At 36.4% G+C, this 20429-nt stretch overlaps 1 protein-coding gene across 1 annotated transcript in view; it reads left to right on the top strand.

The window, feature by feature from the left end:
* The window catches only part of HSD17B12 (hydroxysteroid 17-beta dehydrogenase 12), a 137619-nt gene that overhangs the window by 40121 nt on the left and 77069 nt on the right, over window positions 1-20429 (top strand). The window contains exons 2-3 of the mRNA XM_081063862.1: window positions 6140-6186; window positions 8529-8604. Coding sequence (XP_080919988.1) covers window positions 6140-6186; window positions 8529-8604 — 123 coding nt within the window. The remainder of the gene's footprint in view (window positions 1-6139; window positions 6187-8528; window positions 8605-20429) is intronic.

Below are 20429 nucleotides of genomic sequence, written 5' to 3'. Positions count from 1 at the left end.
GAGATGTACCTTGCAATCCCAATAAGATAGGTCTCTACTACTCCAGCGGGTGGAAGGAAGATTTTCTCCATGCCTAGCAACAAGCCCAGCCAATAGGAACTCTCACAATGCAGCCAATGAGAAGCGTCACCACCCTGAACTCTCACTCTCCTTCAATGGACTTTAATTCAAAACACCCCCTCCCAAATTCCTCCTTTTTCTCTATAAAATAACTTTCCTTTGTTTGCTGGACTTGCCTGTAGGTTTTGCTATAGCAAAACTATAGCATGCTATAGCATGCCCCAAATTTAAAATAACTGGATGTTTTAAGGTCAACGGTGGTGACCCAGACAATTTTATGGAAATCTATATGATGAATGTCATGAAGAGGAAGTACAGAGTACAATGGGGGCAGACAGCTATGACATCCTGTTCTAGAGGTCAAGGAAGGCTTCGTGGGAGAGGAGATACTCCAGTGAAGACCTGAAGCATGAGGGAGACGCTGGTTGGAGTAAAAGTGGGAGTAGGGGGAGAAGCATCTGTGAAGAGAGACCATGTTATCTTGGAGGGACTGGAAACATTTCAGCATGACCGGGGTAGGAGGAAAGTGATGGGTGTTAACGTCAACTCATGGAAGACCTTGTAAAGAACAAGGGCAGTGGGAAGCCATTGACAGGTTTTATTTAGGCAGGGAAGTGATGTCAGATTTGACATTTGGCGTATCTCCTTGGCTGCAGTGTGGAGAATGAATTGGAGAGGAATAAGAATGGGGGCAGGTGAATGAATTAGAGGCGGTGGCAGTAGTTGTGGTGGGAGATGAATGATGGTCGCCCCAGGTAGTGGCATTGCGGAGAAGTGAATGGATTTACGTTTCAAGTTCTTTTATATTATAATTGGCAATAGGAAAACGACGTCACTGCTTGACAGGAGAATGAGATTATAAAAATAGTGTTTGAGAAAGATAATTCTTAACTATGTGTAGCATGAATTGAGTGAGGAGGGACTGCAAGTTTCACTGCAAATCTGTATGTTTTGAGATGGTAGCTTAGATTGCAGTGATAGCTGTTGTGAGAATTAATTGCATAACATCAGTGAAATACCTTGAGCAAATACTCTTAAGATGTGAATACTAAATATTTTGTTTTAATAATTTGCTGACAGCTGACTCTCGCTTTCCTGGCCTTATAATAATGACTTTCGCAGCATAGAAGTGTTTTGTTTTTTGTTTCCACCCAGTTTAAAGAAGACTAAACTTTCTGTGTATGTCTGATTCACTGTGGTAAGCAGTTAAAAAAAAAAAAAAAAGGTTGGTTAAGAAAAAGTGGCATGGTAATTCCATGGAGTCATCAGGAACCTTGGTTCCTATGAGTATGTTCCTTCATCTTAGTCCATGGCTTCTACCCTCAAGGTTAGTTAGTTAGTTACTTCATGGTTCAGGACTGTTCGATCTACAGCCATCACTTGAATTGGCTCTGTGAAGAGCAAAAAGGGGCCTCTCCCTGCTGAGTCCACTTCCTTTAAGCAGCCTTTCTCAAAATCCCTTGCAACACTGCTTGCAGCTTATTTCTAGAACTTAATCACATGGCCACACCTACTTGCTAGGGAAGTTGGAAAAGAAGTCTGTATTCCAGGCCGTGATTGCTGCAAAAAAGGAGGGGAAGAATAGATATTGAGGAAGACAGTAGGCTCTGGCCCAGATGTGCGCATACGTAACATATGAAGGATGGGTCCCTAGGGTTGTTTTTGCACATTTCATTCTTACATCAGTGTGGCTATGCGCGCTTAATTTTTTCATTTTAAGAAATCACAAAAAAATAGCCACAAGCAATACTTCTAATTTGGATGATTTGGAAGTTGGCCTTTGTTTTATTTGCTTTTCATTGCAAGGTGGTAGGTATATTAGAGTGATAGTGCTTAGGTTAGTGTTTCCCAAAAGACAAACCAAGAGATCATTTTAGGTACTGCATCGATGAATATTTAAAAATGTTAATATATATACATATATATGCACACATCTTACACTAATACTCTACTTTAATTGGAACTGATGATTTTTTACTTATAATCAAATGATTAAGTAAATAGTAATTAAGTAATTGTATTCTATTAACTTTTATTTAAATATCAGTTTTAAGAAAATATTAAGTGATTTCGGGAAACACTGATTTAAGTAATGCTGCACTGGTTTTTCGGAAACTGGAAATCGAAGAGTCCATCAAAAGAAGGAAAAGACTTCTTTTTTAGAGAGGCAGTACATGCACACGGTTAATAGTAAGAAGAATAAAAGTGAGTTATCTCTTTCCTGTCTTGATCCTTAGCACCCAAGAAGCAACCACAAAAGACTTTTGATTTAAGATGGTGTGCTTTGGTTTGCTTCCTAAAATTAATGATGAAGAGTTGACTCCCCAGACAATATGCTAGCTTCCCAGTATTGAGAATAACACTTTTATTAATAGAAATAAAAATTTATTGAACTTGATTAGGGGATTTTTCTATCTAATGATGAGCAATTGTAGCTGCTATTAGTGTTGGAAGATACATAGCTTTAAAGCAAGGGTGTCCAAACTTTTTTCAACGTTTTTCACCAAGGGCCATATGCGGTAAAAGACACAAACAGCCGGGCCACTCACTCGAGGGGAAGTACGTATTGCCTCACCTGGTTTATTTAAGTAAACTAAATATAGTTTTGGAATTTGCTGCGGGCCAATAAAAAGTAGATTGCGGGTGGCAGTTAGCCGGCGGGCCACAGTTTGGACACTCCTGCTTTAAAGCAAAGGATACATCTTGAACAGCAAAAGCTGGACATTCTTTGTCGCTACCCTCTGTGTCTTAAATAAACACATTTAAGTACTTTTTGCATTGAGTTAAACTTTTATAATTAACTGAAGTTTAACAGGTGACTTGGTTATGTTTGTATGTTATTGCAAACATACTACCTACCATGTGACAGAGAATGTAGACACACACACACACACACACACACACAGACACAGCGCACACACACCAGAGTCATCTGTATTCTTTTGAAATATGTATATTTCAGGCCCCACATTCTGGATATGTTACATGGAGTGACTTTATTATAGTTTAACTCTTGATAATTTTTTTATTAAGGGATTTTAAGCACCTAATCTGAGAAATCTGGTATTGCTGTCAATTCATTCCTGTAACCATGTATAGGATTTGCTTGCTCCACAGTTGTAGAGAATAAACAGAATAATCTTTTTACAGGTACCACAGACTCTGTAAATAGGTAGGTAATTGGCAGGTACATTATGGGAGTGTAAGGTGCTGTACTTGTAAAGGGAAGAACTTTGAGGAACCAGGGTCTCAGGGAAACAGTCTAAGTGTGTGTTTTGCAGTAAGACCCACTAAGAACTGAGTTTCCTTCATGCAAGTGACTACTGAGCCACCTACCTTGTGCATGTCACATGGGAAGGAGCCTGGAATCTGCTAGCAGAATTAAGGCATGCACTCGTGAGGAAATACAACCCATAGTAGAGGTTGGTGGTGAGTGCCAGAAGAGAAATGCATGTAAAGCACTGTGGATATGAGAGGAGAGAAAAGCTTCTTTTGTTTCAAGTGATCTGGAACAGTGGAGTTTGTGGAGTTCATACGAGGCGGGGAAGGAAGTGGAGAGGAGCTGAAGTTCTGGGGGTCTTGGAGAGAGCAGAAAAGTTTATCACAGAAGGAAAAGGAGAGAATTGGAAACACTAAAAAATATTTATCCTTCATGTGTGAAACATTAGTGAATCAGTAATAGGAGCATATTGTAAAATTTGGGTCCCCATGCCTCCAAAATACTCAGGAGATGAAAAGTTACAGAAATGTGCAATTGAATTGATTACGAGATTGGAGGGACTTTGACGTGCTGCATGACTTGCATACAGATGGGCTCTACCACAAATGGTTAAATCCACAAATTGTATCTTATAAACAAAACCACAACCATGAAAACCTGGGTTACCTTTGGAAGATGCTAGGGAGCCAGTTTATTTTGAAAAGTGGTAAATAAAGGAGAAAAACAAACATTTATTTTGTGTTTCCAGGCAAACTCTGTATTATTGTAACCAAATAATTAATAAGGAATAATTTCTCTATGGAAATATTCCAGCTAATAAATGAAGATGGAATGATAGAATTTAAATACCACGATTTTGCAAACTGTAATGAAATAACGTATCATCAAATGGCTGCTAATAAAGCAAAAAGAAAGATAACCAGAAATATGCATCCTGATGCAAGTATGCAATATTACTTAGTAGAAAGTATACTTACCAAAAATCAAACCTGCGTTTGATCAAACATCGATAGCCAACCACTAGGGGACAGAAAAACATGTTAAATGACATCAGGGAAATGGAGTCAGCAAATGCCAGGCTGAGAAAGTATAGACATATGACCCAGTATCTTCAACAAATAAGGAGGGGATGAAGGGAGTAGGAACGGGGAGGGGAGAGAGAGAGATGGAGATTAAATAGATATAGATAGATAGGTAGATGGATAGCTAGAACCTATGGATTAAAAGAGATTTAACAGACATTCACCAATTTTAAGTATGGAACTTACTGAATCCTGACTCGACCAAATTATTAGGAGTTTTTTGAAACATTTGGAGGAAAATTTCTATACTGCTTAGATGATGTCAGGGAATTTATTATTTACATGTTAGGAATGTGTTAATGGTATTGTGGTTATTTTTAAAAGCATACATATTGAAATACGTATGAATGAAATGTGATGGTAGGGATTCATTTCAAAATTATCTGAGATGGGAAGAAACTGGTGGGGGTAGAGATAAAAAAAGATGAAGCTCGGGTTGATGGTTGGTGAAGCTGAGTCATGGGTACATGGGAGTTTGTTACACTGTTCTCTTTATTTTTGGATATGTTTGACTTTTTTAAATTCTAAAATGTTTTTTGAAACTGGAAAGATGAAGGCCAGGCAGGAACATGATGAAAATATATGAGATAGTGAATGACATGGCTAGGAAGAATGTGAATGTGTCTCATATATTTCTGAATAGTAAAAGGGAAGGGGCCATCTTGTATAATTTGAAAGAAGTGGTTTTAGAACAAATGCAAAAAAATCCTACTTTACATCATACTTTGTTTTCCATAATCTGTAAATGGTTTGGAAAAACTCTTAGAGAAGTTTGGGGAGTATCCCCAAACTGAATTTGTAACAAACATGATTTCAGTATTTCAGAGATAAGATAACTATGGTGTAGCCTGACCCATTATAATTTTCAAATGTTTCTGCTGCCCAAGTTTTTTGAGCTTATAAGAGAAATATGTTTCTTCCCATAGAAGAAATAGATCTTATTTCACTACCCATAATTTTTAAAAATTAGTTTATTGAGATATAGCAGTGAGTACCTGAGTGTACAGCTCAATGAATTTTTACACACACGCACGCACACACACACCCACACACCCTCCCCCCATGATACAGAATGTTTTCTTTATCTTGAAGTTTCCCTTAATGCTTCCTCCTTGTTATCTACCCCCTTACCCAGAGGTAACCAATATTCTGAGTTCTGTCATCACAGACTAGTTTTGCCTTTTTTTGACCTTCATAAATGGAATCATAACAGCTTGTACACTTTTATGTAAGGCTTTTTTCACTCAACATGATACCTGGGAGATTTGTTCATATTTACACATGTCAGTAATTTGTTCTTTTTTATTGCTATTTCGTATTCCGTTGTATGAATCTACTTCAGTTTACTTACTAATTCTCCTGTAGGTTAATATTTGGGTATGCGTAAATAAAGCTACCATGGACATTCTTTTGGTAGACATGCATTTGTACCTTTTGGGAATTGCTAGGTCATAGGGTAGGCATGTGTTTTATTGTGGACATAATGCCAACTATTTTTTCCAAAATGATTGCATTTTGGAAAGACAGTGCCACATGCCAGCGGTGTGTGAGGGTTCCAGTTACTTCACATCCTTGCAAGCACTTGGTATTGTAGTCTTTTTAACTTTAGCCATTGTGGTGGGTATTCAGCCCTACATTCGAACCACTGATATTGCTCCATCTTTTACGTCAAAGTATTAAATAGGTCTTCTTGTGTCTAACTGGTGGTCCTAATTGTGTGTGATCAGTTCTTCAATGTAATTCTTAAACTAAACTGTTACTTTTTTTCTTTCCTCAGTTGTCACAGGTAGTACTGATGGAATTGGGAAAGCATATGCAGAAGAGGTAGGTCATTTTCAAAACCTTTCTTTTTGGTATTAAAAATATAAGGACAAAATGAATATAAAACTTTTCCTGGTAAGTTGAAATTGTGAAAAGTTTAGTGTAATTTTATTTTATAGTGTGTAAGTATGGACACGCCTTGGTTTTGAAAGTTAACTGTTTTGAAAACTATTTTCCAAAGGTGAATGTATTACTACATAGTGGTTACATTTCCAGGCTAGTCCATGTATCACTGACACAAGAAGGGCTGTGATTGACAAAGATATTGACAGATGCAGGCAAATGATTCAAGTTCTCTGTAATGTCGTTAAAGGATAGGAAACCATAATAGTTTAAAGACCATGGTAGGAAACTGGAACCTTGGCAGTGCTCTGAAGGCAAGCTTCCCTGCCTGCCACTTCCATGAAGGCACCCATGGCCTCTGCTATTGACCAATTGTGATAAAGACCCGGGCAGATCCATTAACTCTCTCGTTTGTTTATTTTGAATATGAAAGCTACAGAAAAGTTGCAAGAAAAATACAACGAATGAACATATACCCTTCACCAGATTCACCAATTGTTAACATGTGCCACTCTATATAACTCTATTATTATAATTATAATTTGGCTGGATCGTTTGTGAGTTACAGACATCATAATAATTCACCCCTATATATTTCAGCATGAATCTTCTAAGAATTAGAACACACCCTTATAACCACAATACCGTGGTCACATGTTGAACTTGATACAATACTATTATATAACATACAGCCCATTTGCAAGTTGCCCAGTTGTCCCCATAAAATCTTTATAGCTCCTTTTTTTGGTTCCAAGATCCTGTTAAGGATTATGCATTGCATTTAGGTGTCATAGTTCTTGAATGGAAGAGTTCCCTGGACTTTTGTTTTTTCTTTTATAACAGTGGTATTTTTGATAAATCCAGGCCAGTTGTTGTGAGAAGTTTCTGAACTTGGATTTGTCGGATTGTTTCCTCAAGATTAGATTCAGGTTAAACATTGGTTTTTATTAGGAATGCTATACAGGTGTAATTGCATCATTCTGAATTTATCTTACCACGAGGCACAAGAAGTCCACTTGTTCCATTATCGATTATGTTATTTATGAACATGCTGTCCACCATAAGTCCCCATTTTAAAGGTACTTTCCACTTCGTACTTCATAAGGAAGATGTGGGATTTCAGTTTGGGGATTTGATATTCATATTTGAGACTACGGATATCCTATTTCCCCCCAAATTTTCACCCAATGATTTGAACATCCATTGACAATTTTTTTTGCCTTAAAAATTAGTTATTACCATGGCGGTTTAAAAATGGTGATTTTTCTAATGATATCTTTCCTTTTACGTTAGATGCTGTTTTTCTATAAACAAGAGCTTTTACTTGTTCCTCCTCCTCTGTTAAGTAAAAAATATATATCTATCAGTATGGATTCATGGGTCCCTTAGTGGTTTTAATTGCAGATTAATTTAGCAAATTATTACCAACCTTTGTTATTTTTATTTTTTAAAATGTTCTGTGTGTTCTCATTTGCAGTCACTCATTACTTAATAAAAATTGACTTTAGGGTTTAAAACTGGAATATTTATTTACTAAATATCTTGTAGTTCATAGCAGCTAATTTATTGCTCATTTATCTACTGTCTGGAATAGTTCACTAAAAAGGCTTGTGTATATCAGTGTTTTTTCCTCTGCCCCTATATTTTTGTGTCTTGGTGGGGTAGAAACCACATTCCTGTAAATCTTACTCATTCTTTGCGGCACTTACACAGTGCTAGGTAAGTACATAGGAGGTGCTCCTCAGGAAATTCTTTATTAATTTATCCAATTAACTATCTTAGTTTGACATTTGCCTTTGTTGTCCATAAAATATAATGTTTAAATAAAAATTTTAAAATTGATTCTATTTTTAGGATTTCCTAACATTTCAAATACAGTTTTTGTTGTTGTTGTTGTTGTTTTTGCCAGTCCTCTGGTCTTTATGTATGCAGTCTGAAGAAAAACTTTTAAAGTTCATTTTGAAATTATAGAAATAATAATAAATAATTATGATTTTGAAAACTCAAACATGCAGATGGGTACGAAATGGAAATTAACAGTGTTCTTCTAAAACCCTTTGATATTTATATACTAGCTTGATTTAGAAAGAGAACCCTTTGGGGAATCCTTTTGTAAAGTCTTCCTTTTGGATCGCCCATTTATTACACTTGGGTTTATTTGTTTTTTAATTTGGATTATCATATGGCCAGGTTTTCTTAAAATGAGGCTATGTCTAACTTCTGTTTCCAAATGAAATGCACAGGTGTGATTTAACTGTTTGGTGTCTCTTTTATTGTTTCAGTTAGCAAAGTGTGGGATGAAGCTCGTCCTTATCAGCAGGTCACAGGATAAACTTAATCAGGTTTCCAGTGAAATAAGTAAGTTCTCACATCACCCTCCCCTCCCCTCATGATTATAAAAGCAAGACGGCTAATCTGAGTTTAATGTTTTCAAGCAGATATCTAGCAGTGACATATGTATGGTTCAGAAAGCTTCTTTTTCATGTTGTTAATGGGATATTTTAAAGCTGGATCATCAATTTTTTTCAAAGTATATAATTATATAGGGCTATTGTAATTTGCTTAAAATGTCTTTTACTGACTCATTTAGTTTCTGTTGTCAGGAGTCAAATTCTCTGATTATTTTATCATGTTCTGCTTAAATCTTTTCTATTGCTTCGTTTTCAATATTCTTGCGTGTCTTCTTTTTAAATGAGGAATTTAATAAAGTTAGTATTAATTAAATTTAGGCACATCAAAATGGCATTACAAACACTTTAATGACAGCAGATGCTAAATTTGTGCACGTTACAGACCAGAATATAATGAATAAAACTCCATCCAGATAACAGATAAAAAGGCATCATTTAACAAAAGTAAATCTGATTCAAGTGGCTAAAGAACTCAAGCCCCCCGTTTTGATAATTACATACAACTTTCAATGTAGTACATCTTAACCCTGGCCCTAGTCAGGGCACTATTGAAGACTACAGCATATCCAGTGACTCTAGTGATTGCAAGATTCTAACACTTTTAAACATTGATGTCAAGAGACATCTGGTAACAGGTTCATTATGTAAAAACTCAAACAAGAATATGTAAACATTCTTTGTAAACTATACCAATGTTGTTAGTTATTGCTATTGTTACTGTTCAGTGAGATTTCACTGAACTTAAGGAAGACTAGTCTGTATAACTGACATGTCTGGTGTGTTTTTTTCCTCTTTGACTTCATTGTCTCTGAAGTGTATATCTTACATGATTGAGGAAAAATTCAAAAGGTAGCATATATGCATGTGACAGGGAAACTGTTTTGAACTTTCTTCTTAGTTAGCTGTGCTTGAGACCTGAATTAGATGATAATATGGCCAAGACTCTTTTAACTGACATCTAATGAACCAGCCAGATGGATAAGCACCAGTGCTGTCCATTTCCTTGGTAAAACAAACTGCCTTATGTTCCTAGTATGCTCTTTGTGGTTGGTCGGCTTCTCAGTTTGATGCTTTATGCACTTTCATGCCCACAAATTGTTTACTTATTAAGAATCAGTTGTGTTTGCTCCCAAACTCACTTACACTGAAAGTATTTGTTATTAAATACTCTGTATACTGATGCAATGTTAGTGTAAAAAGACTTGTTTCTACAAAAACTAAGTAGAATGCTCTGAAAAAAAGTGAGAGAGCAAATTCTTTCAGAAATTGGTTGTCAAATTAGGGGTGAACAAAACAAGTGTAAAATATTGGAAATATTAAAAATAAAAAGAAAATTGCTCTCTGATTGTTTTATACATATTGAAGTTCTTGCTGCATTTTACAAGAATTGGAACTGCAATCAAAAAATGATGCATTTTGGGTGTGGTTTATTGAAGAAAGACGGGGATTCCGGTCGGCAGATCAGAACTCAAGGATAAGATCTTGGCCCTAAACAGAGGACTAGTGATTGAATCATATGAGGTTTAATTGAAGTAAATGGTTACAATGTATATTTATCATTTTCTAGGATTCCTTGCTTTAACTTTTCTGAGTAGCCAACTAACAAACTGCCCTAATTTAGATGAGAGAGGATTTCTACTGCTTTTTATTATTATTTTTTCCAGCTTTATTGAGGTATAATTGGCATATAAAATGATGTAAGTTTAAGGTGTACAATGTGCTGTATTTTACTATTTACATTACCCCCTACTACTCACATTTACGTAGTGATTTATTATTTATTTAGTCCCTCACATGTATTATCTCTTTTGAGCCTTCAAACATCCTTGTGAGGTATATATATTTGTTGTTATTTCTTTCCAGACCATAGCTGATCCTACTGGACAGACTACATGTAGATGCATTTTATCTTTAGGTGAAAACCAGATCTTTATAGATTGCTAAGATTAAGTGTGTTAAATGTTTTTGTTTTGTAACCCTGCTGCTGCAAGCACAGATCTTTACAAAGGTGAGCATGTGATGTATGGATATACAATAAATCTTTGGCATTTAAGGATTTTAACTTTCAAGGTTTCCACTATGTAAGTGCAATCCTGAAGGTCCAAGACATACAGTATTTTGCAGTTTTGCTGAGGTGTGAATTTGAATTAAGCTGTGACATTAATGAGCGAGGTGTAGTTACTTAGACAGTAGTTGAACTTAGCGTACTGCCTGGATCTTAGTACTGTTTCTTTCTTAGTTCCTTCTAGTCACGTGTCTAATAACTCTTGATAAAAATGTGCAGTGTGTGTTGTGTGTGTGTGTGTGTGTGTGTATAAAATTGCTTGTTAATGAAAGCGTCTACTAGTTGCCAGAAGTAAAGGTTTCATATGCAGAAATAGAAGCTTTTGATTAAATGGAATGCTGTATTTTGAAATTCTGTGATATGAATGAATCCACCATCTGCTTGGTACAGAAACAAGAAAAGCTACCTCACGATAATCTTTCAGCAAGTGTTCAAGCAAGTACAACAATTACTTAACGAGTCAGAAGATGCGCTTTAATGATATTTGAGAATTTGGTTAACTTGTGAGGTAACATGTGACCGTGGGCAGAAATGTGATTCTGGAGTAAGACAGGATCCTGTTCAAACGTTTTCATCACGGCACAGATGGTGAAGGCGCTGAATTGGCCTTTATTATGAAGAAAGTTTTTTTTTTTTATTCCCCCTTATTGAAAATTTTGCAAAATTCTTTTCTGGGAATGTAAATTTAATGGAAGAGGTGATATCAGCATATCAGGTCATCTGTTCTAAGCTGAAGAAATACACAGAGATTTATAAGTTTGTACAAGTTTTCAACTCAGATGTAAATCATCTCTTTGGGAGGAAAATGTTTTGTGGACATATCTATTTCAGGACAAGAAAGGACCAGAATTTAGTGTTAATAAAGACAGATGAATTTTGTTTATGCCTTCAGCACATCTTATGGAATGCCTGTGTACCAGGTACTGTGCTAGGCAGTCAGGATACAGTGGTGAACGAGATAGATTCAGTCCTCGCTCGCAGGGAATTTATGTGCTAGGGGAGGAGACAGAGAAAACAAATCAGTCAAAAACCAAACATAAACAAAACAAGAAGACAGACACATAAATAATTGCTGTTTATAGTAAGTACCACGAAGGAAACAAACAGGGAGCTAGAGAGAGAAAATGGAGAGGTTCTTATTTTGTAGCAACATGGTGAATTTTGTGACTGTCAGTGTTAAAGGGCCAGACTGATAACTTCTGGCCCACATAATAGCAGCCTAGTTCTGAAGCTGGAGTCAGTGCAGGAAGTATCCCTTGGGCCCTTTGGGTCTAGTGATGGAGGGGTTGTGTGTGCAAGTTACATGTGATAAGTCCGTTCCCACATTCCCATTTCCTTAAGCCCTTGGATCCCTGCCTCTTCTTTCTGCCAGGGAAATTGGGGCCTCCCAATCTTATTAAATGTAGGCTAGCCTTGGTGTCCAAGTTTCAGTCAGCCAACAAAGTTAACTCTGAGAGTTCTTTCCATTTATAAGCTAACCATGAACTCCTAAGTCTCTGGTAAGTCGTTTATATTTAAAAAATAAATAAATAAAACAGCCCAATCTGTTGTTATATTTTGTTTTCTTTGGTCTAACACTTTTAGAATCCATTCTCACAGATTTCCCAGGTTTCTACCAATAGAAAGTAGCAGAATTTTGCAATTATTTTTGTGTATAAGTTACTACTCTGTGGATCAGATTGGACTTATTCCCCAAAGAATGCCAGGACCTAACCCTGTTACGGGTGGCAGTGAGGGACGGTCCAGTTGGATTGCGAAGAGGAATTCTCTTGCAAGGAAACTGCCCTTAGAGTTATGGTGAAGTGATTACAGGTGCTTCCAGTCAGGAAAAGCTAATTTCTTCAGACACAAGACAGCAGGGTATGTCTGTGTCCACTGGCAAGGGAAGCTCAGAGTAGCGTGGGGGTTCAAGATTCTCAGCTTCAGCCGAGGCTACAGAGGTATCCCAAGTCTCAGGGTCTCGCTCTTCCTCATTCAGGGCTTTCACTTTCCTACATGAAATATGGTGAGTCTGAAATTCAACTTACATTGTAATTCTCCGACTGGCACAGTTAAATCTGGTGTTAACAAGGTGAGCTCTGTGACTATAAGACATAAACGTTTTAATTAGGGCTGCCATAGAAATTCTCTGGCTCTCTGATCATAAATGTGAATTGAAAGTTTAAAGAGCCAAGTTTTTGGTAAGTGCTCCAATGGATTCAGAAGAAGCTCTGTCATACCAAGTCTGAGTACTCGTCTTTTCTGCCAAACTCAAAGGTGGCAGCCACTTGGTCCCTTAAGGCACTTCTTCAATACTTCATTCTAATCAGCAACCAGCGTTTATCTGAGGAATGGTGATGCTCCTGCATCATGGATGAAACCAAACCCATACTAAAGTCTTTTGAGGTCTATTTTTTGGGGTCCTACTCCTGATGCCAATTTCTGTATCAGAACTCAGGCTAACAAGGTAGTTTAACTAGGCTAACTTGTCTATTGTAGTTCAGCACTTAAATTCACTCCAGTGAGTTAAACTCATCCCTTCTTCTTCCTTATTTGTCTGAGAGAAGCAAAGAAGGAAGGAGGAGATTGAAAAGGAAACCAGGTGCCAACTCAAGAAAAATAGGGGACTTCTTGGCTCCTCTCACCTTCAACTCTCCACCATTATGCCATTATGTCAACTTGGTGATTCAATGCCTTTAGAAGGAATTCCTTGTGAGTGTGGAGTGCAGCCTACTCATCAAAGTCAAAGTTTTTCAGAAAAATAATGTAAAAGATTATATATAATTTATTAGGGAACTAAATATTTTGCCAACAGCGGGTAAGTGCTTTCTCAGGATCGACGGCTTTGATGAAATTACAGGACTTTGTGAGGATACCTGCCACCTGCTGAATTAAGGCAAGCTGAATGTCATCACACATATCATAAGCTAATTCTGTTACCGGGTTAGCCAGGATTATTTATATATTAAGTGTTTCTGTCCATTTCACTTTGTCAAAGAAAAACTCTTGGATAGTTTTTGAACTTTGAGCTGAATTTTTACTTGCAATGAAGCCCAGTGCAAGGGAGACTGACTAGCTTTCAGAACAATTGGTTTGTACACTGTAGAGGTGGTGATATGTACAGTTCACATGTGTTAAAGCTGACTGTATACAGTTTTTAAACAGCTTCGATTTTTAAAAATGCACATTTCTGTCTTTGATTAAAAACAAACAAACATGATGTTTCTCTTTTGTAACCTATCTCAGGTATAAAACTTTAGGATTGTCTTGTAATTCCATTGACTCTCTCTTGAAATGCAAAAGTTTTAGAAATGTAAGTTTTATAGGCTTATTATAGTAGACAGATGAATAGGGTAAGGTAAAAAATTTTTCCGTCCTTACGTATGATCAAATCTGTGCACTTATGGTATGGATTTGACCAAGTGAGTTTGTTCCACAATTTTCTGAAGCACTCTCAATATTATTAATAGGATGTTTTGTTAAATTTAGCTTATTTCATTTACGTAAGGACAATGAGGCAAGAATGAATACATAAAAACTTTTTTCTTTTATGTTTAATAAAACTAGAATCACATGTTAGGATTAGAGGGTTAATCTCATGCAGCCTTTAGAGTCATATATATTGTTCTATCTCTTCTATAGTACTAGAAATATTTTTATTGACCTTAAACTTTGCACAGTCCAAGGATAGGAACCAGACACCATCCAGTTGGCCTCTATTGGTTTTGCCTGTAGTATCTATGACTGTAGAGTTATTGTCCTCTTACTTCAGATCCCCAGATTCTTCAATGTTCCTGGCCTTCCAGAAAGTGACATTCTTTGCTATCTATAAAGCGATACAGCGATAGAGGTACTAGGAGCATTTCGGGGAGGGCTTTGAAGCATTGTTTCCACATAGTGGAGTGTAATCCTTACTCCTTACTACCGTGTTTCCCCGAAAATAAGACCTAGCCGGACAATCAGCTCTAATGCATATTTTGGAGCAAAAATTAATATAAGGCCCAGTCTTGTATTATATTATATAAGACCCGGTCTTATTTTACTGTAAGACCAGGTCTTATATTAATTTTTGCTCCAAAAGGCACATTAGAGTTGATGGTCTGGCTAGGTCTTATTTTCGGGGAAACACAGTAGCAAGCCTGTCATGCCTAATTAAATGTGATTTACCGTTAAATGAAATATTTCTGGCATGATCATGGTTATAAATTTGTTTTCTCTGATTATATCCTGGTAGGGTGAAGCATAGATTCATACTGAGCCTATAAGGAATTACATTGCCATGTAAAATAAAACTCAGTAAAGACATGTTGTGTAATGTTTGACCATTGTTCTGATTAGTTTTGTAGATAAGGCCAATCAGTATGTGTTGTATTTTCTACACAATTTCCATCTTTAACTTGTCCTAACAATTTACTAGTTTATGTTTCAGTTACTATTGCTGCCTAAGAAACTACCTAAAACTTATCAATGTGAAATAACAATTTTAGATGCTCATAAATTCTGTTGGTTGGGAATTTTGCCAGGACTCAGGGGGACAATTTTTTGCTCCTCATGGCATTCCCAAGGTCACTCAGTGATACTCAGCATATGGATAGTCTGGTCTGGAAGATCTAAGATGGCTCTTCTTACCGGTTTGGTGCCATGGCAGGGAATGACTGGATTCAGCCGTGACTGGTGAGCAGCGTTCCTCCATGTAGCTTCTGTGGCATGGCCATCTCAAGGGAGTTGGACTTCCTACATAGAAACTATCTTCTCAGAGTGAGTATTCCAAGAGCAATAGGCAGAAGCTGATGTCTTTTTGTGACCTACTCTCAGAATTCATAGAGCATTACTTCTGCCATTCTCTGGTTTTCAAAGCAGTCATGAGCCTGCCCAGATTCAAAAGAGAATAAAAGACTCCATCTCTTGCTTGGGGAGTGACTTGGTAACTAGGGAGAACATGTGGGAAGGGAGATATTTTTTGAAAATAAAATCTGGATTTGGAAAATATAATCTGCTACAGTTTGTAAGTTATGTTAAGGTTTCCTAGAGAATATTTTTTCCTTGAATTCAAAGGGATCAGTAGAAACAATATAGCATTCAAAGAGTGTACCATTCTAATTTGCCCAAATGTAGCCAGACACAATGAGCGTTAGTAGACATGAAGAGGAAAGAAAATAGTGCTTTTCTCAAAACCACTATTAAATTTTTCTCATTGGTTCCATTCAGTCTTGCAAAGTTAGTTCTTGTTTCTTTGAATCTTGGGTCAGCAGCCCGATTTTACAGTGACTGATTTTTGAATCAAAGAGACCTGTAAATTCAATCCGTTGTCATTGTCTGATGGTCTGCTTTTGGTGGTGCTGCTGGGTTCCACTGGGAAGGAAGCTTGACCCATCAGTTGATTCTCTGAAGCATCTGTAATAGCCAAGTGTACTGATACAGACCTACACTCAGACTATTATTCTTTGGGTGTTTCTTCCTACAAACTTATTTGTTTCTGATCTCCAGCTTATGGCTAGGGCCTTTTGGAAAGCTTGAAGGAAAAGTAGGAACCACCTGTTAATAAGACTGATGGTCTCTGGTTAATTTATTATAGTAATTAACAGTGTCAGACTAGAATCCCCTATTGGGATATAATATAGAGTTAATTAATGATTTAGTCAATGGTTGTCATGAGGGCATGAGCTTTATGATGGACACTAAAGGCGCTGATAAATCTCCAGCGACTTCTGTAGAGTGTGTTTTAAAATTGCCACCAATTAAGAGTATTTTATATTTAGAAACATAATCTTAGAAATCATTTTGCTCACGTTGTGCCTTCCGTCTTTGCTCATGAAATCATGAAATATGAATATGTCTTTGTCAACCCTGAAAAGTACACAGGTGTTGAATTATATTCATTAATAACGTGTTTCCCCGAAAATAAGACCTAGCCATACAATCAGCTCTAATGCATCTTTTGGAGCAAAAATTAATATAAGACCCGGTCTTATTTTACTATAAGATCAGGTCTAATATAATATAATACCCGGTCTTATATTAATTTTTGTTCCAAAAGACACATTAGAGCTGATTGTCTGGCTAGGTCTTATTTTCGGGGAAACAGGGTAATTACAGCTTGACTTTTCCCATATTGTGGGCTTGGTAGACAGGGCTGCTCTCATAGGACAGTTGAGTAATTAAAGATACCAAGAGTACGCTATATATCTAGTTCTTCCCAATATCCTCCTTGCTTAGTAGTGCTACCTGGTGGCTATCTGGGAAATACCAGAGATAGTTTGAGTATAAAATATATCTTAACACACAATTTTATTATTCTTAATTTGGGGCCCAAATTTGTGAAGTCCATATCGTAAAGAATTGCCAGGAGACTAATGATTACAGCAAAATATGAGCGTAAGTCATAGGTGTCCAGGACAAAAAATGATTCCAGTCTTGGTTTAGAATGACAGTAATTAAAATAAAGCATAGCTACAAGAAACACTAATTATTAGGGCATCTACCTTTTTCAGAAACAAGAAACTTTTGTTAAAAATGACTCAAGGGCATGACAAAAGTCAACACAAAAGCTCAAAAAGTTAATAGGCTGTTAGGAAGTGAGAGTGTTCTGGGGAGATAAGGAACCATTGCTGGCCAGGCTAGACACTTACTGAAGGCACAGAGTAATTTCTTATAGCTTTCTCATTAAGATCATATTATCAAAGATCAAGTTGCTTCTGAAGAATTGGTTTCAAACTATTTAATTCATTAGCTTTCTCTATTGATTTTAATATAATTTACACATGTATATTTAGATGACAAGTTAACACACTTTCACCTGTAGCTCAAAAATATATTAACAGTGTGTTTTGTTGTTCTGTTAGAAGATAATGGACACACCACATTGAATTTGCCATCCTAATTGGAGTTTTCTTTAGGAATTTTAGTCATTAGAAATTGTCCAAGTGACTAAAGATGCCTCATTCCTTACTGCAGTATCAGTATAGTATCTTACAGTCAATTAAGAATCATAGAAATTATATTTACCTTGACATTGCAGAGCAATACAGCCATTAGTGGTAGCAAGTTTGCCAGAGAGATGACATTTGAAACTTATGCACAGAGGATGGGAAGAGTAATTAGGATCAAATGATTTGCAGCTTTGTCTTTTTTCACTACCTGCTTTTGGATTGGTAGCATGTTTTTATTGTTCCATATTATTTCCTTTCTTGGCTTATTGGTTGTACATCGTTTTTCTTTGTACATCTTTAAGTTGTCACAGTGCACTGCTTATGGAGAGCATATGAACCTGACAACACCGTATTTCCATTCCTCATACATCTATTCTTTGTGTTATGAACTGTATAACATTATTTTTGCCTTAGTCAACTATATTTTAAAAAAGAATTACATTTATTTTTCAAGTCTTTTATATTTATACACATAATATCATTTCCAATGTTCTTCATTGCTTTCTGTAGGTAAAGATTTCAATGAGAAATCTTTTTTTTTTTTTCCTCTCTGAAAGACTTAATGTTTCTTATAGTGCTGGTCTGCTTGGTGGTAAATTATTTTTGTATGTCTGAAAAAAACCTTTATTTTTGAAATGTATTTTCTCTGGGTATAAAATTTTAGGTTGACAGGTTATTTTTATTTCTTTCAGTAGTTGAACTACTTTTCTTCACTGCCTTCTGGCTTGCAGTGTTGACAAGAAGTCTGCTATTATTCTTGTTACTGTGTTTGTTTTTTTCTCCTCTTGTTACTTAAATTTTGTTTTCAGTTACAGTTGACTACAATATTATATTAGTTTCAAATTAAAAATGGGGAGAAAAGGTGAATGGGAATAAGAGGTCCAAATTTCCAGGTATAAAACAAATAAGTCATGGGGATGTAATATACAGCACAGGGAATATATAGTCAATAATATTGGCTAGTGTGTTATGGTGTCAGATGGTTGCTGGTCTTATGGTGATCACTTCTTTAGGTATATAAATCTTTAATACCTATGGTGTACCCTTGGAACTAGTATAATATTGTATGTTAGCTATTTTTAATAAAAAAATCTTTAAAAAATATTATTAGTTTCAGGTGTACAACATAGTGATTAGACATTTATATTGCTTACAAAGTAATCACCCTGATAAGTCTAGTACCCATCTGCCACCATACATAGTGATTACAACATTATTGACTATTCCCTATGCTGTGCTTTACATCCCGGTGACTGCTTTTATAACTGGCAATTTGTACTTCTTAATTCATTCCCCTTTTTCACCTATCTCCCCAGCCCCCATCCTATGTGGCAACCATCAGAATGTCCTCTGTATCTATGAGTTTGTTTCTGAGTTTTTTGTTTTGTTTTGTTTTCCCCATTTATTTTGTTTTTTGGCCCTCTGGTTACTTTTAAGATATTTCTCTTTATCACTGGTTTTAAGTAATATGTGTTTTGTCCCTTGGTGTAGTTTTCTCCATGTTTGTCCTATTTGGATTTTGTTGAGCTTAAATATAATTTGTGTTTATTATAGTTTTCATCCTATTTAGAAAAATTTTGGTCATTAGTTCATCAAGTATTTTTCAATCCCTCACCCTTCTTTTGGGACTCCAGTTATACATATGTTAAACTGATTGAAGTTGTCCCTTAATTCACTGATGTTGTGTTCTTTTTTTTCTTGGTCTCTTTTTCTCTCTATTTTTCATTTGGGGTAGTATCTATTACTGTGCCTTCACATTCACTAACCTTTTTTCTGCAGTGTCTAATGTGCTGTTAATCCTGTGTGTGTGTGTGTGTGTGTGTGTGTGTGTGTGCAGACATTGTATTTTTTTTCCTCTGTATATAAAAATGTAGGTCATTTTAATATTTTCCTTATCTCTTCTTAAAATGTTTGCCCTCTACTTTTTTAAGTGTAAAGAATTATAAAGATGAACTGGGACTTGAAGGAAACTGATCAGGCTGGGAGGTGTATAGGAGGAGCTGAGCTCATGGAAGTTCATGGGCTCACCTAGTTGAACTCTATGGTCCTAACTTCCTTTTCATAAGACTGTGGCCCTAACTTCCTGTCTCCCTGCCTTATGTATCTTCCATCTTAGCACACAAGCCACTATGTGCCCATGGCTTGCTAGATCTACACATGTAGATTCTGGGTTGCAGCCCTTTTTCCTTTTCCTGAATAAAACCTTTTTGGTGATGGACTACTTAGTCGATATTCTTTTTCAATCGATAAGGATATAGCATGTCTGTCTATGTCTCTGTCTTTCTTTCTTGTTCTATGTCTGTGTCTTGTCTATGTCTCTTGTCTTTCTCTCTCTCTCTCTTTCTTGTTCTCTCTCTCTCTCTCTCTCTCTCTCTCTCTCTCTCTCTCTCTCTCTCTCTCTCTGCGCCTGCTAACTCTAGGGACTCTGTCTTTCCCAAGTGCTCATGTTTTTTTCCTCAGCTAAGGGGAGAATGCTGGTCTTGACTTGAATTCCTCTCTCTTCTTGGCCTAGACAATCTTTCCTGGCAGTAAGCTAGGACACCCATAGAGCGCACCTCATTTGTTTGCCTTTTCTTGGGTATTGCTGTCCTGAACTGTCTGTTGGCCAACGTCTGAGAACCATTGCTTCATGCGTTTTGTCCAGTTTTTGAAGTTTCAGTCAATAGAGTAAAGCTGGTCTCTGTGACACCATTATGGCTGGAAGCAGAAGGCTTCCTTTTTCTTTTTCTTTTTCTTTTTTTTTTTTTTTTTTTTACTATTATAGATTTTCTGGTAAATATAATTATTATCTTTGTATGT

Source organism: Rhinolophus hipposideros (assembly GCF_964194185.1).
Source record: "Rhinolophus hipposideros genome assembly, chromosome: 10".
NCBI lineage: Eukaryota > Metazoa > Chordata > Mammalia > Chiroptera > Rhinolophidae > Rhinolophus > Rhinolophus hipposideros.
Note: the sequence above shows the minus strand (reverse complement) of the source record. Positions and strands in the feature narration are given on the sequence as shown.